Source organism: Macaca thibetana, chromosome 1 (assembly GCF_024542745.1).
Source record: "Macaca thibetana thibetana isolate TM-01 chromosome 1, ASM2454274v1, whole genome shotgun sequence".
Classification (NCBI taxonomy): Eukaryota; Metazoa; Chordata; class Mammalia; order Primates; family Cercopithecidae; genus Macaca; species Macaca thibetana.
Window position 1 is genome coordinate 122,209,164 of NC_065578.1, and position 24,684 is coordinate 122,233,847.

Genomic DNA, 24,684 nt, shown 5'->3' on the forward strand with positions numbered 1-24,684 from the left:
GGACTGAGAGGAGCCGGCATTAGCAACTCTTTTATTTGAAAACGTGGGTGGCTCTGAAAAGAGCCTTTTGAGTTCACAGGTGCCCCTTCGAGACGCGGGCCGGGCTGGGCCCACTTGGGCCGGACGTCAGCCTCACTTGCCCTTTGCCTTGTGGTGACTCTCCGTCTTCTTAGGGAGCAGCACGGCCTGGATGTTAGGCAGGACGCCGCCCTGGGCGATGGTGACTTTGCCCAGCAGCTTGTTCAGTTCCTCGTCGTTGCGGATGGCCAGCTGGAGGTGACGAGGGATGATGCGCGTCTTCTTGTTGTCCCGAGCCGCGTTGCCCGCCAGCTCCAGGATCTCGGCGGTCAGGTACTCGAGGACCGCCGCCATGTAGACTGGCGCGCCGGCCCCCACCCGCTCCGCGTAGTTGCCTTTGCGCAGCAAGCGGTGCACTCGCCCTACCGGGAACTGGAGGCCAGCGCGGGACGAGCGCGACTTGGCCTTGGCGCGGGCCTTGCCTCCTTGCTTGCCACGACCGGACATCACAGCGATAGTAGTAGTCACCGAGTGAAACTCCTGCCTGGCGACCGGAAAAGTCACCGAAAACGCCGCCGCTTCACCCTTTTATAGACAGAACGGCGATTGTCCACGGAGCACTTTGATTGGCTCAAGCAAATTTTGTCCCGATAGCCAATAGGATAGCTCAGCCAGAATCCACTCATTTACATAATCTCGTCTCTCTCGCATTGGGCGCCGCGAAAAACTCGCGAACCGCAACGCAGCGTCACGCGCACGGCCTCTGCAAGTGCACAGTCGTTTCCGGTAGAGCCCGAGACCAAGGTTCTGCCTGCGTTCTCGGCGGGTGAGAGTCGGTCTTGGGTCTGGCCGTGCCTGAACCTGCAAAGTCCGCGCCGGCTCCCAAGAAGGGCGCCAAGAAAGCCGTCACCAAAGCCCAGAAGAAAGACGGCAAGCAGCGCAAGCGCAGCCGCAAGGAGAGCTACTCCATCTGCATGTACAAGGTGCTGAAGCAGGTCCACCCCGACACCGGCATCTCGTCCAAGGCCATGGGCATCATGAACTCCTTCGCCAACGACATCTTCGAGCGCATCGCGGGAGAGGCGTCCCGCCTGGCGCACTACAACAAGCGCTCCACCATCACGTCCCGCGAGAGCCAGACGGCCCTGCGCCTGCTGCTGCCCGGCGAGCTGGCCCAAGCACGCCTTGTCCCAGGGCACTTGCAAGGCTGTCACCAAGTACACCGGCTCCAAGCGAGTCCCGGCTGCTTGACTCCAAAGTCTCTTTTCTGGGCTGCTTAACCCCTTCAGTGAAATAGGCTGTTTTCACACTGCTTACTGTAAGTTCTACTTAGGGAGTTTTTCACAGCACCTATCCCTTTTTCTGCAGCTGATGGGAGAGGAATATAAGATAAAGCCAGAATCTGTAGCTTGGTCGAGAACTACCTGGTAATAACATGGTAATGTGCACATAATTTGTCTTTTCCATAGTCGGTTTGCTACCGGGGCGGTCAGTGTAAATCTGCTCAGGAGAGTGGAAGGAAAAAATATAAATGCATATTGAGCTCGTTAAATTTTGTAGTAACCTGAGAATATTCCTAAACTTTTGCGACCACGCCTCACCATGTAAACTTTCCTTCCGCACCTGTAGACCTCCATTCTATGGTTGAAGCAATTTTCCGTTTACATAGTTCTTTTTTCTCAATTTGATATTCCTTTCAGGTACTGTGAATCTATAGGTATTTATTCCTGGATTTCAAGACGTTAAATGCTCTCAGAATAGAGTAATGGAAAGGCTGCTGTCATGGATAGTAAAGCTTTTTAGTCAAGTGTTGATATGTAGACAATTCCCCACTGTTATCGTTGGGTATTTTACCATTTTCTGCGCAAGAAATGTAATGAAAAAATTAGGTCTAAGTTTTAAGGCCTTCATTTTTGAGACTGGATACCTTAAACAATAGTTTCCTAAACAGTTAAAACTTATTTTACCCTGAAGCTTTTGAGACACACACAAATATATATACCCTGAAGCTTTTGCGACACACACAAATATATACATAAATATATTTTATATTCCTTAAACCCCACATATTTCCACTGATCCAAATCACTGGGGGCGAGATACAAGCAATCTATGACACAACACCAGGTGATTCATAAGTTTGGTAACCACTGACATTTGGTTATGCAGTTGCCATATTCCTTGGTAAGAACGTGTTCACAATTTTCAGTCACTATGCCAGATAATTCCCCCTCCCCACACTCCCCTTTTTTCCGAGAATTGCAGTGCGATATACAAAAGTTTCATTTAATCCTTTATTAAATCAGGACTTTATATATTTTTATTAGGATTGAAAATACATTTCAAAAAGATCAAGTGAGAACAGAAGATAAAAGTACCAAGATAATGGCATAATACAAACTTAACTAGAAAATACACATTAAGCATACTGCAGTGTCCTAGTAGCCCCTTTTCACTTTTTTCTCTTTATGTACCTACATAAAATTCCAAATAGTATCTTCCAGGATGACACACTTGCTGTGTACCCCACCCAAATAAAAACAGATTTTTTAGTTATTAGGTATTGTGCTAAATATACCTTATTTTATTGCCAAAAGAAAAAAAAAAAAGCAAGCTTTTCAAAGCTTCATCCCCAGAAAACATTTTCTTCCTTTTACACATACCTTACATGGCTCTACTGAGAGATAAAGCCTAAGCCTGCAAAGTTAATTTAAAGCATGGAGGTGGGGGTCAGAAAGACAGTAGGGAAAGGTTGAGTTAATAAGGCAGGTATGTGACTTCATTTTAACAGGCACCTGCATGGCATCGAGTAAATAACCAGTTATATGTGGGGGAGGGAGTGGTCAACATTTGGTCCTGGGGACTGAGAATAAGAGCAGGAAAGCAATAAACAGCTAACTATGAGAGTGACTCAATGTAATTATATTACTTGTCAATCGCTACTTTTCCTTTCTTACCAAAATTCACACAGGTATGAAAGCAATATGACATTCAGGTTCCATTATGTGTATTTGTGCACACGACTTCCCACAATAAGGGAGAAGAAAAACCACTGCACATTCGGATAAAACATGCTGGGAATACAGCAGTAAACAGAATAGAAAAAGTCTACACTTTAATTAGTGGATAAGTAAAAATAAGTGAACAAATAAATTTATATTATTCAGGGGGCCATATGTGCAATTCTGTTAAGTAAAGCAGAACATGGAGTGGAATAGGGATGACAGGTTTGATCAGTTAATACTTGAGCAGAGCTGTATACAGTAAGATAGTTATAGAATATCTTAAGGCAGAGTATTCTCAGAACAACATGGTAAGTACAAAGGCCCCAAGGCAGGAACAAGCTTGGTGAATGTGGGTGAAGCACACTGACCAAGGGAAAGTTTTGCACAGATCAGAGAGGTGCTTGAAGGCCAGATCATGTAGGCCATTAAGGAGCTTCACAGGCCATTGCAGAGATTTTGTCTTTTAAATGAGATAGAGTACTCTTGGAGAATTTGACTGGAGAGGCTGGTGGTAGCAATGGAGATGTGGAGATGCAGGTTAGTTGCGGAGATACTTTAAATGAAATTGATTTAGTATAGGCTGACTAAAAGAGAAATCAAGGATTAATTGTAGGTTTTTACACTGAGCACTTGAAAAGAGCTACTATTTGCTGATAGGAGGGAGGAGTAGTCTTGGAGGAAGGAAACCAAGAATACTGTTGAACAAAATGTTGAAGACCTCCTGGTAAGTATCGAAGTATAAATATCACAGGAAGTCAGAAATATGAGAATCTGGAGTTTAGGAAAGAAGGGGATTAGGTTTGTAAGATCTCATATCAGTCTGATTCTTACTCTTTTGTAGATAATCTACCCTTTCTGTAAATATTTAGAAATCATGTCGTGTGTATACACACACACACACACACACTTCCCCCCTGCCCCCAGGACTGCCTCAGCTTTCATCTCAGTATTTGACTGAAACCTGTTCAACTTCAGTTTCAGCCTTAGAATAACGAGATGTCTATGTCAATGTCATTTGGGGCATCTCTGGTCTTGTGCAATCACAAAAGTCACCATTACCACTACACAGTATGTATTATGACCAATGGATATCATTCAGAGTTCTAGTTTACATATGCTATTATCAAACGTATATAATAAAGCTTTTAATATAACTTGGGGGTGAAATTAGTAAACTATCAATTTACATAAATTAATTTTATTGTAAAAATAAAATACATTAATGTATGAGTTTCTGTACTGTCTTTGATTACAGTTTTTAAAGTATTTCCCATTTTTTTATTTTGAAAATTTTAAACCTACAGAAAAGTTGGAAAGAAAAGTACAAAGAACAACCATAGTCCCTTCACCTGGATTCACCAATTATTATGATTTCGCTGCATTTGCCTTATCTTTGTCTTCTCAGGTACACACAGCCCCTGACCCATCTGGAAAATAAACTGCAAATATGTTGGCACTTCTCCGTAAATACGGTGGCATGTCTCTTAAAAACAGGATATTCTCCTAAATAGCTACAATAACATTATTATACCTAACAAATTTAATGCTGATTCAGTATTAATATGCAATCCATATTCAGATTTCTCCAATTATTGAAAAAACTCTGTATAGCTGTTGTATTAGTTTCCTGTGGCTGCTGCAACAAATTACTACAAACTTAATGGTTTTAAAACAACAGTCATTTATTCTCTTACAGTTTTGGGGGTCTGAAGTACAAAATCAATTTTACTCAGTAGAAATCAAGGCTGCACTCCCTCCAGAGGCCTTAAGGGGGAGGGTCTATTTCCATGCCTTTTCCAGCTTCTAGAGGTTTATTTCTGGTTTATGGTCCCTTCTGTCTTCAAAGGAAGCAGCCTGTTAATCTTCAAATCTCTCTCTGCTTCTACACTTGACTTTCTTGCCTCTCCTATACGGACTGTGGTGATTACATTTGGGGCCTACCTGGATAATCTGGCATAATCTCTCAATCTCAGAATTACATCTGCAAAATCTCCTTGGCTATATAAGGTAATACTCAGGCTCTAGGGATTAGGATATGGACATATTTGGGAGCCACATTTAGCCTGCCACAGCCATTGACTAATGTTATGGGTTGAGTTGTGTCCCCCCGAAAGATATGTTGAAGTCTAACCCCTAGTTCCTTAGAATTTTGCCTTCTTTGGAAATAGGGTCTTTGCAGATGTAACCAAGTTAAAATGAGGTCGTTAGGGTGGGCCCTAATCCAGTATGACTGATACCCTTATAAGAAGACATGGAGACGGCTGGGTGCGGTGGCGCACGTCTGTAATCTCAGCACTTTGGGAGGCCAAGGCCAGCCTGACCAACATGATGAAACTCCATCTCTACCAAAAATACCAAATTAGCCGGGCGTGCTGATGCACGCATGTGATCCCAGCTACTCAGGAGGCTGAGGCAGGGAAATTGCTTGAACCCCGGGGGGCAGAGGTTGCAGTGAGCCAAGATCATGCCATTGCACTCCAGCCTGGGTAACAAGAGAGAAACTCCATCTAAAAAAAGAAAGAAAGAAAACATGGAGACATACATGAAAAGACTGAGGTAGAGATTACAGTTATGCTGCCACAAACCAAAAAACAAATGGGGCTACCAGACACTGAAAGACAAGAGTCTTCCCCTAGTGGGTTTGGAGAGAGCATGGCCCTACCAACACTTTGATTTCAAACTTCTGGCCTCTAAAACCATGAAAGAATAAGTTTCTGTTGTTTTACGCCATACAATTTATGGTACTTTGACAGCCCCAGGAAATTAATACAACTACTAAAATTTTTTGATTTAATTTAAAAATTTTAAATAACATTTCACATCTAAAAAAAAAAAAACCCTGGACATTCTTCCTGTGATGGTAATACTAGTCTTTAGCCTTAGTCAAGTATTGATTTTCAACATTTGGACATTTGTTCCAAATATGTAATAGGAGCAACTCTGTCCTAATAGACCCCATTTGACTTCTTTGAGACCTTTCACGAAAGATCTTTCCTTGTATCTAGGAAATTATTTATTATTCCTGAAATATTTCAAGATTCAAACTGGTATAAACAAATATGTCAGACAAATTGGCTTAACTGGAAGTCCAAAGGTACAGCAGGGATCCAAGGTTGGCTGAACTCCATGAGTGGCTCAGTTCTCTGATTCTCCCACACTGTGCCCTCCTCTGCATTTTCTCTATAATCATTCTTGCCTTCATACCTAAAGACAGTCCATCCTGCTGCTGCCTCTTGAAAGCAAATAAGCTGCTTTCCCAAAAGATAATAGCATGCTACACTCCCCTGCTGAGTTAGTTGTTAACTCAGTTCATTTCCTGAAATGTTAAATGCCAATTAGTTTGATCTAGATTCCTGAACTAATCACAGTAAGAAGCAGGTTGAGACAACAAACAAATCAGGCCAACCCTAAGAACTGTGGGCAAAATGCGTTTCTGGGAAACACATGTGGCAGCACTGTAACAGAAACAGAATTATAAAAACAAATACTACCTAGTCAGTAACATACATTATAGGACTATGAACTACTCAGTTATACCTCATGACAAAACACATGAGTAATAAAGTCTAAAAAAATACTTTAAGGTGATCTCCATCATTCCCATTGCTGTGTTCACAGTTCACAGGTAGATCTTAAAGACAAGCTTGTGTTGTCTTTACTGAACTCTAGATCCATCTCTCCAACTGTCAGCTGCACATATCCACTTGAATAGCAAAGAGCTTCTCAAATTTCAAGTGGAACTCTGGATCTCCTTTCAGTGTCCCAATGAGTATCTTCTCCCAGTGTTCTATCCTAATAGTACCACGATCTACACAGTTGCTCAAGCCAAAAATCTAGGGGTTTCACTGTTACCTAAATCCTGTTCCTCAGCCACATCTATTCTACGTCAAAGATAAAATCCAACATTTCTGTTTCCATTACCACCACTGCACTCCAACATGTTATTTATCTGGTGTTTTTCACACTTTAGCATGCATCAGCATCACCCAGAAAGCTTGTTAACACAAATAATGGAACCTGGGAATTTTCATTTTTAATAACTTCAACTAATGCAGATGCTGCTGGTCTGGAAAGACTTTAAGACTTAATCACTGCTCCAGACCACAAAACTGCAACAGCCTCCTAATTGCTTTCCTTGCTTCTATTGTGGCCAGCCTAGGATTTATGATTCCCCAAAGCCATCAGTATAATCTTTTAAGGTTAATGAGGCTCTGTGATTCCAAATCCAGTGTTTCCAAAGCAGAGAACCTAATCAACTTCTCTTGCAAATTGCTGGTCCTTCTGTTCTTCAGGCATCCCAAACTCTGGCTTCAGAAATCATATATATTTTGTTGCCATTGTATGGAACTAATCATTAAACTGGACAAGCTTTTCCAAGTGATAATTCTTAGGGAAAAAATCACTATTTAATGGTATTGGGTAGATTTTAGGGTATCTCAAGTAGGAAGCACAGATGGTGTTAACGGTGTGAATTCCTGGTTATCAAAATCAAACTTCCATCTACCTGCTTAAGAAATTTTCACATGAACGGTGTAGGCACGTGTTTGTGAACCAACGATATAAAAACCTCAAGAAATTTCTCGATACCATATATAAAAGTTGAACTATTTATTCCCTTCTAAGTACACATCTGAGAGCATACAATGTATTTAATCTCTATCTTCATTTTACCACTGAAGAGCAGACCCAACCTTTGTTCACATAGACAATTTGATCTTACATAAGCTTACCAAAATTAACACTGCATTTCTAACCAGGACACAATTTGCTAGGCACACATTCACGGGTACGTAGGCAGAACAAAGACAGTTTCAAGAGCAGCCCCTAAGGCAAACCCCAGCATATCTAGACCATAGTAAGATACCACTATCAATCTATGTAAGCTTACTTACAACAATGCCTATGTGAAAAGAATATAGTTCTCTGTGCTTGGTGGAGTTGCGTGCTCTCCGAAAAGCTGACGAGAAACCAAAAATATAAACTGGGACTGACAACACAGGAAAGATTCTTTCACTGAGGGGGTTAAGCAGCCCAGAAAAGAGACTTTGGAGTCAAGCAGCCGGGACTCGCTTGGAGCCGGTGTACTTGGTGACAGCCTTGCAAGTGCCCTGGGACAAGGCGTGCTTGGGCCAGCTCGCCGGGCAGCAGCAGGCGCAGGGCCGTCTGGCTCTCGCGGGACGTGATGGTGGAGCGCTTGTTGTAGTGCGCCAGGCGGGACGCCTCTCCCGCGATGCGCTCGAAGATGTCGTTGGCGAAGGAGTTCATGATGCCCATGGCCTTGGACGAGATGCCGGTGTCGGGGTGGACCTGCTTCAGCACCTTGTACATGCAGATGGAGTAGCTCTCCTTGCGGCTGCGCTTGCGCTTGCTTGCCGTCTTTCTTCTGGGCTTTGGTGACGGCTTTCTTGGCGCCCTTCTTGGGAGCCGGCGCGGACTTTGCAGGTTCAGGCACGGCCAGACCCAAGACCGACTCTCACCCGCCGAGAACGCAGGCAGAACCTTGGTCTCGGGCTCTACCGGAAACGACTGTGCACTTGCAGAGGCCGTGCGCGTGACGCTGCGTTGCGGTTCGCGAGTTTTTCGCGCGCCCAATGCGAGAGAGACGAGATTATGTAAATGAGTGGATTCTGGCTGAGCTATCCTATTGGCTATCGGGACAAAATTTGCTTGAGCCAATCAAAGTGCTCCGTGGACAATCGCCGTTCTGTCTATAAAAGGGTGAAGCGGCGGCGTTTTCGGTGACTTTTCCGGTCACCAGGCAGGAGTTTCACTCGGTGACTACTACTATCGCTGTGATGTCTGGTCGTGGCAAGCAAGGAGGCAAGGCCCGCGCCAAGGCCAAGTCGCGCTCGTCCCGCGCTGGCCTCCAGTTCCCGGTAGGGCGAGTGCACCGCTTGCTGCGCAAAGGCAACTACGCGGAGCGGGTGGGGGCCGGCGCGCCAGTCTACATGGCGGCGGTCCTCGAGTACCTGACCGCCGAGATCCTGGAGCTGGCGGGCAACGCGGCTCGGGACAACAAGAAGACGCGCATCATCCCTCGTCACCTCCAGCTGGCCATCCGCAACGACGAGGAACTGAACAAGCTGCTGGGCAAAGTCACCATCGCCCAGGGCGGCGTCCTGCCTAACATCCAGGCCGTGCTGCTCCCTAAGAAGACGGAGAGTCACCACAAGGCAAAGGGCAAGTGAGGCTGACGTCCGGCCCAAGTGGGCCCAGCCCGGCCCGCGTCTCGAAGGGGCACCTGTGAACTCAAAAGGCTCTTTTCAGAGCCACCCACGTTTTCAAATAAAAGAGTTGCTAATGCCGGCTCCTCTCAGTCCAGCGTTTCTCAGTAGTAAACGGCGAACCTGCAGCGGACGGGACGGAACGGGGGTGTGTGTGTGTGTGTGTGTGTGTGTGTGTGCGCGCGCGCGCGTGTGCCGTCTTGCATCTGGAGCACGTAACTGCCTTGGGTCATCGATGAGTGGGTCCCCACTCCTAGGACTTCCCAGCGCAGGTGGAGGCACCAAACATCCTGGGTGCCGCCACGGTCCACTCCACACAGTCACAAACACCAGCGCCGCGGGCAGTACCCAAGGCGCTTAAAGTGTTGCTCCCGGAGCGCGCGCTTCCCCAGTGGTTTCCGCAGGCCATGGCCGGGCACTTAGACCTAGCCTAGCACTAGCGGGACGTGCTCCTTGCCCCCACCCCCGATGGGGAGGACCCTGAGCGGGTAGTGCTCGCCAGTGTGGCGGAGCTGGGTCTTGGCTTCACGGAGCTGACTTAAGTCTTAGTTTCTGTTTTGTTTCCCAAAGCGCCTTGGCGGCGGAGAGTAAGGGTCTCGGAGGCGGGATCTGGGGGCGGGCACCTCTCCCACCCAAAAGGTACCCGACAGGCGAAAAACGATCCGCCAAGTAGCAACTGGAGGCTGGGGGCAAATGGAAGAATGAGGTTCCATGCCGGAGCCGCTGGGCGCAACAAGAAAGGAAGCGAAGGGCGGACAGGGAACAATCTGACAAAACTGCAACGGAAAACGACTTTCACCCTGAAGGAAAGGGGGAAAAACAAGCTTGCAAAACTTGGCCAACTGGAAAGTAGAAAGTGAGGCGGGTGGGCGGGATTAGGGAGGACTCTGCCCAAGCCAACCGGTGACTTTAGGACGGGTGACGTCACAGCCAATGGACAGCCAGCGCGGGATTTTCAATTCTTGTTCCGCCCAATCGGGAAAAGACTGTGCTTATAAAGACGGCTGCCGCGGGGCCAGCAGCTCGTTTCTTTCCCCGCCGCTGCGCTGGTAAGCTTGTGTTTTGGTTCGCTATGGCCCGTACTAAGCAGACTGCCCGCAAGTCGACCGGCGGCAAGGCCCCGAGGAAGCAGCTGGCCACCAAGGCGGCCCGCAAGAGCGCGCCGGCCACGGGCGGGGTGAAGAAGCCGCACCGCTACCGGCCCGGCACCGTGGCCCTGCGGGAGATCCGGCGCTACCAGAAGTCCACGGAGCTGCTGATCCGCAAGCTGCCCTTCCAGCGGCTGGTACGCGAGATCGCGCAGGACTTTAAGACGGACCTGCGCTTCCAGAGTTCTGCCGTGATGGCGCTGCAGGAGGCCAGCGAGGCCTACCTGGTGGGGCTGTTCGAAGACACGAACCTGTGCGCCATCCACGCCAAGCGCGTGACCATCATGCCCAAGGACATCCAGCTGGCCCGCCGCATCCGTGGTGAGCGGGCTTAAGAAGTGCGCGTTCGGTCGGAGGTTCCATCGTATCCAAAAGGCTCTTTTCAGAGCCACCCACATCAGCACTTGGAAGAAGCTGTACCGCTTGCCCTCCGTGCTCCCCCTCCGGCATTAGAGCGGGGAAGGCACTTCCGGTTGGGCTCCCAACAAAACACGGGGCCGGTTGACAAGTCAGGTCCCCTGCTGCGGCGCCATCTTGAGCTCTGCCGACTTCGGCCAGTTGGCCTATCCGGACTGGCCGGGCTGCGGCCGCTTTCCTTGGCGCCGGCTTGGGGGCTGTGACGGTCCGGCTCTTCCTGCGCGTGACCGGGGCCCTGCGTGGCGGTGGGGAGGCAGGGCAGGAGGGACGGGGCGTCGGTCCCGAGGCCAGGGGTCACCAGGCGGACGCTCAGGGCTCGCGGTCCTGAGAGCGCCTGGCCTTTGCGGAAGTGGAGGGCCACACGCCGGTGCTTCGCGCCCAAACCGGCCTCACCCGGCGCGGCCCTCCGGCTAGCGAGGGAAATGACCACCTCGGCCTCGCCGGGGTTCTGCGGGCAAACGTGGGGAGAACTGCGCTGGGGCTGCCGGTCGGGCCCACGCCACCTCCACCAGCACAGTGGTAACCCCCACATCCTGCCCCTAAGCCAAAATTCCCGGGGTCACGGGGTGTGGGCGGAATTTTGTGAATCTGGGCTTAATCGAGCTGTTCCCTGTCCATGTCCACAGGAGACTCACTCTATTCCAATGAGGGCACTCGGTCCTCTTAGAAGCTGCAATGGTGTGTCTGGATTTTCTGTCCAGACTCAGTAGTTCCTTTACATCGTTTTCGTCGGACACGTGGGCAGACGCTGGTCCCCGAGGTCAGATCCTTGGGAAGACAGTAGATCAAACAGGCAGAACGTGGGCCTCCGTTGGGCAAATGAAGTTCCTCACCTTAGGAAATCGTGACAGGAGGCCTCAGAGGCGATCTCTATAGTCTCTGGGAGCTGGGAAGTCCAAGGCCTCTTAGTGGGAAAATGAGGCAGGGTCTTGCAGAGCCCACTCTACACAGGGCCAGATACAAATGGCCGTAGAGGTCTTAGGTAACACCTTCTCGGTCATTTAGTTGCACCTCAAAGAAGCCAGGGCTTTGGTTTTCTGTTTGTTTCATCACAGTTGACAGGTTAAAAGCATTCACCGCAGAGATCTGTGAGAATTAAGAGGGGAGAAGGGAAAATGGAATAAAACTTCGTTTTGTAAAGCTGCCATTTTGCCTTTCCTGAGGCGTGTTAAGTGAGGAGAGCAGTGTAGGTGAGCCCTGCTGGGGACTGCCACATGTTTCTGCTCCAGGGTCACAGCAATTTCTAGAGCATGCCTCTGGGTCTCTGCGGAGACCCTCATAACCTGCTTAGGCCCACAGTGCATGGGCGGTATTCTGACTTCAAAAACTAGTGACCTTCAGAGGTGGGCAGGTCACCCACCATCTCTGCACCCAGCTTCTCAGGTCCAGTAGTGACTGAGCAGAGACCGGAAGCTGCGGATGTTGGTGTCAGACATCTAGGTCCTCTGACTGCCCCCCCAACCCCGCACCCCAGATCACACTCCTTTCACTCACCAGTCTGGGCACCTCTAAACTCCAGGAGGTCTCCCCGGCTGAATCTCAAAGGAAAATTTCGTGGCTTTTTTTTTATATCCAGTCAGGAGTAGAATTCATTACATCTTGTGGTCCTGGCACTGTGAAGGCCTGCACTCACAGGAATCTGTCAGTCTTCGTATTTGTTTGCGAGACCAGCATAAGCTGAATTCATCAATACAAGATAACACTCTAAAATGCTAAGTTTTAACATTTAATCATTCCCTGTACTTAAATCATTGTCTCCCCTCAGGTGACAGTTAAAGGATAATTAAGGATACGGTAAAGAAATACTCTTCCTCTGGCTGGGCACTGTGGCTCACAGCTGTTAATCCCGGCACTTTGGGAGGCGGAGGCGGGCGGATTGCTTGAAGTCAAAGTTCCAGACCAGCTTGGGAAACATAGCAAGACCCTGTCTCTACAACAACAACAGAAAAAAGAAAAAGAAAAAAGAAATACCTAGCCGGGAGTGGTGCCATTTGCCTGTGGTCCCAGCTACTAGGGTGGCTGAGGTGGGAGAATCACTTATGCCCGGGAGGCAGAGACTGCTGTGAGCTGAGATTGTGCCACTGCACTCCAGTGTGGGTGACAAGATAGTGAGACCCTGTCTCAAACCCACCTCTTCCTCTAATAACTAGCTTCTACGTGGCTACCTTGGTTGCCAGTAAGCCCACTCTGAATCTGTGGCTTTTATGAAGTGAAAAACGTGCTTTGTTCACATTTAATTCTGCCTTAGGCAGGCTAGTGGGGGACAGGTGTGTGTGTGTGTGTGTGTGTGTTTGGAGGGGAACTACATGGTAAGAGACATGGCCATGTTTACACTGCTTTTTCTTCCTTAGAAGAGGACTTGTCCACTCTCCTGGTCACCCTTATCCTTCTCTCGGTCCGCATCTCAGTCTTCTCATGTCTTTCTCTTCCCCGTCAATATTCCTGGTTTCCCCCGTGCTGGCCTTGGCCATCTTCTTTTCTCCGTGCAACTCAAGTGAGATTGACTCCCTGCTTTCCATATTTCTGTCCCTTAGCTAAGTGCTCCCAAATTGGTATCTTCTGCTGAGACCCTATCCTGAGCGCTACACATTTTGTGTGTGTGTGTGTGTGTGTGTGTGTGTGTGTGTGTGTGTGTGAGAAACAGGGTCTCACTCGTCTAGGCTGGAGTGCAGTAGCACAATCAAAGATCACTGCAACCTTGGACTCCTGGGTTCAGGGGTCCTCCCACCTCAGCCATCTGAGTAACTGGGACTACAGGCACACACCACCAGTCCCGGCTAATTTTTTTTATTTTTTGTAGAGTCAGGGTCTCACTGCATTGCCCAGGCTGGTCTCGAAATCCTGGGCTCAAGCCATCCTCCCACCTTGGACTCCCAAAGTGCTGGGATTATAGATGTGGGCCACTGTGCCTGGCTACACCAGTGTTTCTAACTGCCTGGTAGATAGGTCCTTCTGGATGGATACTAGGCACTTCAAACCCAGCTTATTTCCAAAACCACATGCATCATCTTGCTTTCCAAACCGATTTGTTTCTTTCCACATTCCCCATCTTCCTGGAAGACACCTTCATTACCCCCATCTGTTCTGAGTCAGGTGTCCCTTCCTCTTGCCCTCTGTGCAAATCTCATGAGTTCCAAATGTTACTAAATCTACCTTCTGACTTTCAATTGTATCACCTTTTCTCCGTCCACCCATGACCATGCCTTAACTGAAGCTCTCGCCAGCTCTGGTCTAGTAGATTACATAGTCAGGATAGTCTTTCTGCCCTGCCACACTGAGCTTCCATTCTGTACGAGAGAGATCTTTTATTTTTTTTTTTTTTTTTTTTTTTTTTTTTTTGAGACGGAGTCCCGCTCTGTCGCCCTGGCTGGAGTGCAGAGGCACCATCTCGGCTCACTCCAACCACCGTCTCCCGGGTTCATGCGATTCTCCTGCCTCGGCCTCTGGAGTAGCTGGGACTACAGGTGCGTGTCACCACGCTCAGCTAATTTTTTATATTTTTAGTAGAGACGGGGTTTCACCATGTTGGCCAGGATGGTCTCAATCTCTTGACCTCGTCATCTGCCTGTCTTGGCCTCCCAAAGTGCTGGGATTACAGGCATGAGCCACAGTGCCCGGCTCCCTTGCTCTTCTTTGCCCTCATCTCTTTGGGCCCTCCTCCTTGCCTCTGCCCTCTCCTATCTTAATACCCCTTCCCTTCCTTAACCTCTCAGCATTAGGCTGGCAACATTTCTCAGGGTGAGGATTTGTCTTTGTTTATTTCCGTAGTAGCCGTACCCAAGCAATGCCTGGTCACCATAAGTAGAGTTAAATCGTCTCTCAAAAAAACAAAACAAAAAACGAACTACATTGAGTGGGAAAGGCAATACATATATCAACTTTGGTTTCGGTATCACTTCATGGCGTCATTCTTCTTTCACGTATAACTTTTCATTTGATCCTTAAAATAATCCTGTGAAAAAGGCAGGAATTCTCAGTAATTGGCCGGGCATGGCATGGCTCACACCTGTAATCCCAGCACTTTGGGAGGCTGAGAGGGGTGGATCCCCTGAGGTCAGGAGTTCAAGACCAGCCTGGCCAACACGGTGAAACCCGGTCTCTACTAAAAATACACAAATTAGCTGGACTTCAAACTAAAGCAAATTTTAACATTTGGGTGAACATCTGGGCAACATATATTCAGGTTTTAAATATTTTTGCATTAAAACAAAAACTGTTTAAAAAAAAGAAAAAGAGGACAGGCGCGGTGGCTCACTCCTGTAATCCCAGCATTTTGGGAGGCCGAGGAGGGCGGGTCACCTAAAGTCAGGAGTTCGAGACCAGCCTGGCCAACATGGCAAAACCTCCATCTCTACTAAAAATACAAAAATTAGCCCGGCGTGGTGGTGGGCACCTGTGGTCCCAGCTACTCGGGAGGCTGAGGCAGGAGAATCACTTGAACCCGGGAGGTAGAGGTTGCGGTCAGCCAAGATCGTGCCACTGCATTCCAGCCTGCGTGACAGATCAAGACTCCATCTCATAAAAAGAAAGAGGAAGGAAGGAAGGAAGGGAAAGAAAGAAAGGAAAGGAAGGAAGAAGGAAGGAAAGAAAAAGAAAGAAAAGAAAAAAAAAGAAAGAAAGAGAAAGAAAGAAAAAGAAAGAGAAAGAGAGAGAGAAAGAAAGAAATGCTGTTACCTAAGTCAGTGGCTTTCAACCTTTAATGTGTATCAGAATCACCGGGAGGGCTTTTTTAAAGCACAGATTACTATGTCTCACCCCTCAGTTTCTTCAGTTTCTCATTCAATCGGTCTGGGGTGGGGCCCAAGACTTTATCCCAGGTGATCAGTGCTGCTAGATGAGAGGCTACATTTTGAGAACAACTGATTCAGACAATGGACGTGTTTTCTCCCCCACTCCCTTTTCTTTCTTTATCTTCAAATTTTTGATATCTCCTTCTTTAGTGGATCTTGATGAGGATCAGATAGATTCATCAGCATTGCCTTTAAAATTAAAAAAAAAAATCAGTGATACTTGAAATAGCAATGCTGAAAATCACAGGTCAGATTTAAAAGGGAAAAGGAAACATCTTGAGCATTACAACCTCTATTTCTTACCTGGACATCTTCACAAATGTTATTCTTGCCACTTCCTCCCTGCCCTCAACCCTTTTACTCTGTATCTCAGTAGGATGCCAATCATTCTGCCCTTTATTCAGAGTCCGACACAAGCCCCAACGTCCATAGCCAAGTTTTCCTTGGTTTCCCAGCAGCCAGTGACTCCTGTAGCATTAGGATTCCTATAGTAGTTATTGTCTACATTTCTCAGCATATTGAATATGTACTGCCTCTTACTGTTGGACTGTTTATTCTTAAATGTGTACAGGTATGGATTTATGTCGTCTATATATTATGCATTTATTGTCCTCTCCGTTCTGATGGTAAGCTCCTGGAGGGCAAGTCTTGCATCCACCGCTTTGCTGGCAGCCCCATTGGTAAGCTCCTGGAAGGCAAGTCTCGCACCAGTGCTTTGCCGGCAACCTGATTGCTAAGTACCGTGTTTTAAGCTTAGTTCAGTCTCAAGTGTTTGATGCTGATGAGAGCAGCCACATCTGAAAACCAATAAAGCAACTGCTGGTTTATCCTTTGGGAGCTGACAGAATTTCTTCTTCCAAATACATACACAGTAAAATCATAAGCCTAGAATCTTAAAAAAAAAAAAAAAAAAAAAAAAAAAAAAAAAAAAAAAAAAAACTTATGGGATATGCAATGGCTGCAAAACTGTAAGGATTAGAAATGTGAACCCACATTTTAATCCAAATGAGGGCAATTTAGAGGTGGTAGTGTAAAGAATAGCTTGCTTTAACAGATGCCATGCTGATATAGAATGGCGGCCGGGCGCGGTGGCTCAAGCCTGAACCCAGCATTTTGGGAGGCCGAGGCGGGCGGATCACAAGGTCAGGAGATCAAGACCACAGTGGCTAAAAAATACAAAAAATTAGCCGGGCGCGGTGGCGGGCGCCTGTAGTCCCAGCTACTCAGGAGGCTGAGGCAGGAGAATAGCTTGCAGTGAGCCGAGATCGCGCCACTGCTGAGCGTGAGACTCCGTCTCAAAAAAAAAAAAAAAAAAACCAAAAAAAAAAAAAGAATTGGCTTTTGCCTTGTCAAAATTAAATTGTGCTTTCTGTATTGATGGTGGGCACGTTTCTGCACGTCTCTCATTCTAAGCTACAACAGGCCCTAAGAAGTAGAAGTCACATACCTGAATTAGTTGTGAAGTTGCTTTCAGATCATATCGTTGGTTCACTCTTATAGAAGGATCACATTAAAATGTCTCTGCATTTGTATCCTTGCAATGCCACAACTGAAAGACAGTTATCTCATAGGTCCTTGATTAAATTAGGAGCCTTTTTACTGAACACAAGAAATGATACTTTTCAGGCACTGGGCAGATAGCTTGCTAGAAATTCATTTTTTTAACTGTACTAAGATTGAGCTGAGTGCGTGGCTGAAGATACCACATAACATGGACCCTTACTAAGGGATCTAGTCCACCCGCTTGTTATGTAGAGGGTAAAATGAAGCCCAGAACAGTCAATCGCGAAATCTAAGCCGATCAGGTGGGAAAGCCGGCATCTATAGAATGAAGATCTAAGGCTGCTTCTCCCACTTTGCCTGAGCAAATATAGGGAGATTACATAGCAAGGCACGTGTAAATTGCCAGTGCCTATTTCTCAGAACCAGATCTGGTGATCGCAAAGACGTGCCCCTCTAGGTGTGCCTATATACTGCTCCAGAAGAGCAAGCCGAGAAAGTAGTGGTCAAACCTAGAGCACATTCAACCTTTCATATCGATAAAGGCAAAAAAAAAAAAAAAGCCCAAGTAAGTGAAAAAGCCGCTTTCGGTCAACGACTTAAGTCTTTACGGCTGTGAGCGCCATGGGCCACAGTAGCTTTCCGTTAACTTCAGATCCGACTGTCGCCCCACTGCCAAAGTTACCTTCCAACATCGTTACTGTTGCACTTTATGCAGTCAAGTGTCCAGCTCCTCAGATGAGCGAGTGGTCGGCCCTAAAAAGGGCCTTTGGGATCGAAACGTGCAAAGCTGGAGCGGCGGCCTAGCCTCCGAAGCCGTACAGTGTGCGCCCCTGGCGCTTGAGCGCGTACACCACATCCATGGCTGTGACGGTCTTGCGCTTGGCGTGCTCAGTGTAGGTGACTGCGTCCCGAATCACGTTCTCCAGGAACACCTTCAGCACACCGCGGGTCTCCTCGTAAATGAGGCCAGAGATCCGCTTAACGCCGCCACGCCGAGCTAGACGCCGAATGGCAGGCTTGGTGATGCCCTGAATGTTGTCTCTCAGGACCTTGCGGTGGCGCTTAGCGCCCCCTTTGCCTAAGCCTTTTCCACCCTTTCCCCTGCCAGACATGACTGCTACAGCCTGAAAGACAGCTTCTGTCAGGGCAAGCACGGTCTTCCCCTGATATACAAGAGTATCGGACCAGATTGAAAACCGAAAGCGCGCCGGCGGGAAGCTTTCTCAATTGTCCCCGCCCTCTCGACATTTCGTCATTTCTTTTCTGTTCTCCTCTCCCTCCTCCTCCACTCTGCTCAGGTCCCTCCCACCCTCTTCCCCCCCCCCGCGCCCCGCTACGCCATAGTCCCCGGGAGAATTCGCATCCCAACCCAGGGCTTCCGGATTCTGCGGTGGCTTTGGCCTGTGTCTGGTCTGAGGACGCCCGAAAGGCACTGCACTGAGGCTAAGGGAAAGTTCTTCTGGAGGGAGCCTCAGGTAGAGCAAATGGAGGCCAGAGGCGGGCAGGAGCGCGCCAGCGCAGGATTTAATCCCGACGAGCGGATTCAGAGCCGTCCTTATATAAAGCCTCAGGAAGCGCCGTTCCGGCGATGAGGCCGGCACGCGAGAGGCGACCTCAAGAGCGGCGGCGCCAGGGATCTGTGCGCCAAGGGAGGACGGGAGGGAGCAGGTTCGCCATAATTCCTGACTCTAGGCTCTGTTTTGTTGGACCGAGCCACTCTATTTTAGCTCACGCAGGAGAATTCTGGCCCTGGGAAAATTGATCTCAGCATGCTGCCAAGCTTTCTCATGGAGGTCAGCGAATCCCAACACACTGTCGGTCAAAGCAGTGCTGGAAGAAACAAAACAGTTCTCCCTCGGCAGAACTGAGGGGGATTGGTCCAGGGCTCCCGCCGATACCAAAATCCTGGTTGCTCAAGTCTCTCATAGAAAATGGCGTAGTATTTGCACATAACTATGCACATCCTCCCGTGTACTTTAAATGGTCTCTAAATTACTCTGTAACACCTAATCCAATATAAATGCTATGTAAGTAATTGTTATACTGTTTTTATTTTTACTAGCTTCTGTTGTATTTTTTTTTTTAATTCATTTGTTTGATATTTCGATCATGGGGAACCCGCGTATATGGAGGGCCTGCTACACAGAGAAAACTGAGGGGTATTCTGTGCATCCGTTTCTACGGATCCTCTAAATCGGCCTTTGTTTTCAGCCAGGATTTAGTGCCCAACTGTGTCCTCTGGAGGCCCCACATGGAGCTAGCAAAGTTTGCTGCATCGGGTTTTGCAAGAGGACTATCTGCTCCATACTGAGAGTAATTACCACAAACTGCCCTATGAAATTGGTTGGGGTTCTTACTGTTAGCATGTTTATTACTTTATCAGGGCTCTCTGTAGGAGAGTCTGTGAGAAAATGTTCTGGTTTCTGCTGAAAGAATCGTGTTTTGTGGGGTTTTTTTCCGCGGAAAAATATTATTTTTAAAAACTTCTGTGCCCTGTTTAATCTCTCCCTTGGATCCACCTCCTATGTGCTCATAAATCGTAAATCTGTATTCAGACTTCTAGACTCGAAACACGTAGATCCACCTCGTGGTTCTTCAGTCATTTTAAGCTCAAAACTCAAAATCTCCCGAAATCAAAATGTTGACATTTATAATCTCCAGGGTGTGACTCACGGGGGATGAGGGGAGCACTTCTCTCCCTCCCCGCATAAAGCTGGTTCTCCTGTCTGCTCATTGAACGGTTCCACTACCCATCACAGCATCTACATGCCTAAACCAACACCCCAGCATTGGCATCAGATATCTTCCTCTCCCTTGGCTGCTTCAGGACAGAGAAGAAACATGCTTGCCCTTTTCTGACTCTTTAGTAACTCTCGCCAAATCTATCACATTATTTTACATCTCTTTACATCTTAGTACTCCCCCCATCTTGGCTGTGTGTTCCTTACTGGCAGTGATTTTTGTTTATTCATTTTTGTAAACTGACACTTAGTTCAGTGTCCAATATAAGCTCAATAATAGTTAATAAAAGGAAAAGTGCCTGCATCTGATTGCTTTTAAACACTGCTAGAAAAGACATAACCAAATTGCAGCTTGATAAAACCACCACAAAACAAGGCTGAGAGAAGTGGTGATTTCTGGTGTCAGCGGGCACAGGACCCTGGGCAGAATCAGAGATACGGGGTCTATTCAGTTCCCTTTTTAAGGGGATCAGGACATGCTACCTCCAAATGTGCCAGTTTCGACTGAAGAATTATTTTCAGCTGAAATAAACAGCTAAAATCCCTTACCTGTTTAATAGCAGATCCTCCTCGCAAGTCTCAAATTTTTAACTCAGTTGTCATAAATCTTCTTCAGGACTAGAAGCAAATCTAATCTCAGAGATGAGAAGTAGTCATCACACCCAAATAGACATTGTCACAAGACTCGAATCTTCCATCTATTCTAAGGGACCATTTATCTTTTCAAAAGTCATTTGGTTTTCCATATGTCCTTTATTCCTCCTCCTTTTCCCCTGCTGTTAGGTAGATCCCAAATTCTAACCACCCCTTTGAGTTACTCATCTCAGAGTGCTCCTATGTATACACTTTTTTTTTTTTTTTTGATTCAGAGTCTTACTCTGTCACCCAGGCTGGAGTGCAGTGGTACAATCTCGGTTTAAACACCCAAGTCTGTGGTGTTTTGTTATAGTCCCTCTAGAAACTAATACAGGATTCATGGTCTGCCAAAATCCCATTCCCTGCTCAGACCGACAATGGATGATGGGATCCTTTGTGATACGTACCCTGTGAGTTAGAAGTAGCAACTAGAGCTGTTGAGGACAATACCTTTGCACCCGGTACCTCATCCACTGAAGTTTATTTTCAAAGATATAGTCTGAAACCCTCAGAGGGTGAGTGCCTTTCCAGTGTGTCAGAGCCGTTAGCAGCTGGGCAGACCCCGAGCATGTAGATTTCTAGGTCAAGGCCCTCTCCCCAAAGAATCATACTCCCTGGTTGAACTGAACCTAAATCAGGTTTTGAACTAGACAGATGCCAACCAACTTAAAATTCGAAAGACACCCAAGACCTGTCCATGGCCCTGGGATTTGAGGACAACCTGTGCATGTCATGGCTATGGCAGTTCAGGGGTCTCTGGCTTAGTGGGAATGTCTATGTCCTAACTTCACCCTTCTCACTCTTCCACCCCCATCTGCCCCTCCTATGACAATGGAGTGCTCATTCCCCAAATTATCAGCACCGTTAAAGAGAGAAAGGAACACTGGATAGTCTAAGACCTGGTCTTGGCTTGTGTGAGACAGTGGAGGCCTCACTACTTGGTCTTTTCTGGTTTACTGTCAAAAGGTTGAAGCTGGGGCCTTGACTGCCTCCTGTTCTCTGTTCCAGGGATGCTATACAATAGAAGTTTTGGGTCTTGACCATCGAAAGGTCCCATGAATTCTCCACTCAGCTCAGCTCAGCCCCCTGCTCTCACATCGGGTGAGGAAACGATAGGCAGTGCGGACGGGCATATGCACACTCACTGAGGAAGTGCAGCCTGTCTGACCCAATCTCTCTCACCCAGCCTAGGCAGGACACTGTTTCCTTAACTATCAGCAGCTATCTTGGGGATTTCCCCACAGGGCCAGGGCAACAGAATCGGGTTCTCACTGTGACCATGGTCTGGAAGGACCATGAGGAATTCCCCAGTGCTGTCAGGGTTTCCCATACTGTCACAGACAGTTTAGTAACAGCTTTGACACCTTTTGGTAATAGGACAAAGTTAACACTCCTGCCACTATCCTGTGAAGGCCAAACTTCCTAGGCCCCATAGGAAACTTTTGGAATGTCTTCTTTGGGTTGAGAAACTGGGGCAAAGTAGAACCCAATTTTTTCACGTCAATATCAAAATGTAATCATTTCAGGTGCACAGAGTTCCGCACTTTCAGATTGGTCTTAAAGAAAAGAAAATCGGCCTGGCGCGGTGGCTCAAGCCTGGAATCCCAGCACTTTGGGAGGCCGAGACAGGCAGATCACGAGGTCAGGAGATCGAGACCATCCTGGCTAACACGGTGAAACCCCGTCTCTACTAAAAAAATACAAAAAAACTAGCCGGGCGAGGTATTGGGCACCTGTAGTCCCAGCTACTCGGGAGGCTGAGGCAGGATAATGGCGTAAACCCGGGTGGCGGAACTTGCAGTGAGCCAAGATCCGGCCACTGCACTCCAACCTGGGCGACAGAGCGAGACTCCGTCTCAAAAAAAAAAAAAAAAAGAAAGAAAAGAAAAGAAAATTGCCGGGCGCGGTGGCTCACGCACTTTGGGAAGCCGAGGTGGGCAGATCACCTGAGATCAGGAGTTCGAGACCAGCCTGACCAACGTGGTGAAACCCCATCTCTACTAAAAATAAAACAAAAGAAACAAAAAAAAAGTTAACCGGACTTGTTGGCGGGCCCCTGTAATCCCACCTACTCAGGAGGATAAGGCACGAGAATCGCTTGGACCCGGGAGGCGGACGTTGCAGTGAGCTGAGATCGCACTACTGCACTCCAAACTGGGTGACAAAAGCGATACTCCATCTCAAAACAAAAAGAAGAAAGAAAGGAAACAAAGAGAAAGAGAGAAAAAAAGAGAGAAAGAGAGAAAGAGAAGAAAGAAAGAAAGAAAGAAAGAAAGAAAGAAAGAAAGAAAGAAAGAAAGAAAGAAAGAAAAGAAAGAAAGAGAAAGAAAGAAAAGAAAGAAAGAAAGAAAGAAAGAAAGAAAGAGAAGAAAATCAAGTAAAGAGCAATTCACATTCTCTTGAAAATTCTCATTACATCCAGCCTGGTTCCAGGGAAGCCCTGCCGTGAAACTGGTATTGTTACTTAGACTTAGGGTCCTTTGATCAGAGTTGATGATGTCCTCAGCTAAGTCAGTGCTAGGAGTGGACAGAGATGAAGTGATAGATGTGACAGAATTGTAGAATGTAGATTTAATAAGATTTGGTATTTTAGGGCAGGGCGTGATGGCTCATGCCTGTAATCCCATTACTTTGTGAGGCCAAGGTGGGCCGATCACATGAGGTCAGGAGTTCAAGACCAGCCTAGCCAACACGGTGAAACCTCCTCTCTACTGAAAATACAAAAGTTGGCCAGGCACGGTGGCTCATGCCTGTAATCCCAGCACTTTGGGAGGCTGAGGCGGGGGGATAATGAGGTCAGGAGATGGAGACCATCCTGGCTAACACGGTGAAACCCTGTCTCTACTACAGATACAAAAAATTAGCCGGGTGTGGTGGCAGGTGCCTGTAGTCCCAGCTACTCAGGAGGCTGAGGCAGGAGAATGGCGTGAGCCCGGGAGGCAGAGCCTGCAGCGAGCCCAGATGGCACCACTGCACTCCAGCCTAGGCGACAAAGCAAGACTCCATCTCAAAAAAAAAAAAAAAAAAAAAAAATCAGCCAGGCGTGGTGGTGCACACCTGTAGTCCCAGCTACTCGGGAGGCTGAGGCAGGAGAATTGCTAGAACCAGGGTGGTGAAGGTTACAGTGAGCCAAGATCGTGCCACTGCACTCTAGCCTGGGCGACAGAGTGAGACTTCATCTCAGAAAAAAAAACAAAAAAAAATTGGTGATTTAGGCATTTGGAGAATGCATGCAACAAAGGAGCTTCTGGCCTGAGGAGCTATGGGGTTGATGTTAGATTTTAGTAACATGGAGAATGCAGAGAGAAGAAATTGCTTTTCTTTTTGTTTTTGGTTTTTTGAGACAGAGTCTCTCTCGGTTGCCCAGGCTGGAGTGCAGTGGAAAGATCTCTGCTCGCTGCAACCTCCCCCTCTCGGGTTCAAGCGATTCTCCTGCCTCAGCCTCCCAAGTAGCTGGGATTATAGACGCCTGACACCATGCCCAGCTAATTTTTTGTATTTTTACTAGAGACGAGGTTTCACCGTTTTGGCAGGGCTGGTCTCGAACTCCTGACCTCAAGTGAGACACACGCCTTGGCCTCCCAAAGTGCTGGAATTACAGGCATGGACCACCACACCCAGAGAGAAATTGCTTTTGAAAGCAAAAAGATGCATAAAGTCCCTCCCGACATTGAAAATTGAGATTCTTGTTCTCTATCTAGGAGAACACATCCACCAGTTGTTATTACTCTAATCAGTAAAGGGTCTCAGCTGGAGATACTTGTCAGTAAGCCGTCAGCAAATCGATAAGGAAAATGAAAGGCAGGGAATTTGATGAGATCTTCGCAGGGGTTAGGGAGAAAAGAAGAAGGCTGAGACAGGCACTCTGGGCAAGCAGGAACATTGATGGGAGTTAGTAGATTAGGAGAATACCAAGAGACAGAGGATAGCTGGAAAGGGATGAGGACCACCAGAAGAGAATATGTCCCAAGGAGGCAAAGGAGGTGTCAACAGGGTCGTATTGTGCACCAAAGTTCAGAAATAATGATTATAACTTAACATTCCTTAAGCTCAGTGACTGCTGACTGTGCTTCATATTTTACGTCTTATACATCACCACAACAATCCTGCAAGGAAGGCAGATGTTTTATCATTCTCATTTTACAGACTAGGAAGCTTTGAGTATTTTGCCCAAGTTCCCAAAACTATTAAGTGTCAGGGCC

General features: G+C 47.4%; 4 protein-coding genes, 1 long non-coding RNA gene and 2 pseudogenes across 6 annotated transcripts; 3 read left to right on the plus strand and 4 right to left on the minus strand.

The window, feature by feature from the left end:
• Positions 1-12: 12 nt before the first annotated feature.
• Positions 13-735, minus strand: LOC126932652 (histone H2A type 2-A). Its single transcript, XM_050751743.1, has one exon. It carries the CDS (start codon positions 523-525, stop codon positions 133-135), a length of 393 nt encoding a protein of 130 aa, XP_050607700.1. The 5' UTR covers positions 526-735; the 3' UTR covers positions 13-132.
• Positions 736-848: 113 nt separating this feature from the next.
• LOC126952547 (histone H2B type 2-E-like) lies at positions 849-4,262 on the plus strand (annotated as a pseudogene). Its single transcript, XR_007724956.1, has one exon. The product of XR_007724956.1 is annotated as a histone H2B type 2-E-like (transcript).
• A 3,625-nt stretch (positions 4,263-7,887) lies between these two features.
• Positions 7,888-8,607, minus strand: LOC126932811 (histone H2B 1/2-like; annotated as a pseudogene).
• A 94-nt stretch (positions 8,608-8,701) lies between these two features.
• LOC126932661 (histone H2A type 2-A) lies at positions 8,702-9,327 on the plus strand. The gene has a single exon (XM_050751753.1). It carries the CDS (start codon positions 8,819-8,821, stop codon positions 9,209-9,211), a length of 393 nt encoding a protein of 130 aa, XP_050607710.1. The 5' UTR covers positions 8,702-8,818; the 3' UTR covers positions 9,212-9,327.
• Positions 9,328-9,926: 599 nt separating this feature from the next.
• Positions 9,927-10,922, plus strand: LOC126932604 (histone H3). The gene has a single exon (XM_050751634.1). It carries the CDS (start codon positions 10,320-10,322, stop codon positions 10,728-10,730), a length of 411 nt encoding a protein of 136 aa, XP_050607591.1. The 5' UTR covers positions 9,927-10,319; the 3' UTR covers positions 10,731-10,922.
• A 624-nt stretch (positions 10,923-11,546) lies between these two features.
• On the minus strand, positions 11,547-16,670 carry LOC126932826 (uncharacterized). The gene is made up of 4 exons (XR_007718336.1): positions 15,906-16,670; positions 15,487-15,791; positions 12,307-12,489; positions 11,547-11,898 (listed from the first exon to the last, which is right to left on the minus strand). It is a non-coding gene; the product is annotated as an uncharacterized LOC126932826 (long non-coding RNA).
• Positions 16,671-17,174: 504 nt separating this feature from the next.
• On the minus strand, positions 17,175-18,269 carry LOC126932754 (histone H4). Its single transcript, XM_050751899.1, has one exon. The coding sequence runs from the start codon at positions 18,215-18,217 to the stop codon at positions 17,906-17,908; it is 312 nt and encodes a 103-aa protein (XP_050607856.1). The 5' UTR covers positions 18,218-18,269; the 3' UTR covers positions 17,175-17,905.
• Between the last annotated feature and the right edge of the window lie 6,415 nt (positions 18,270-24,684).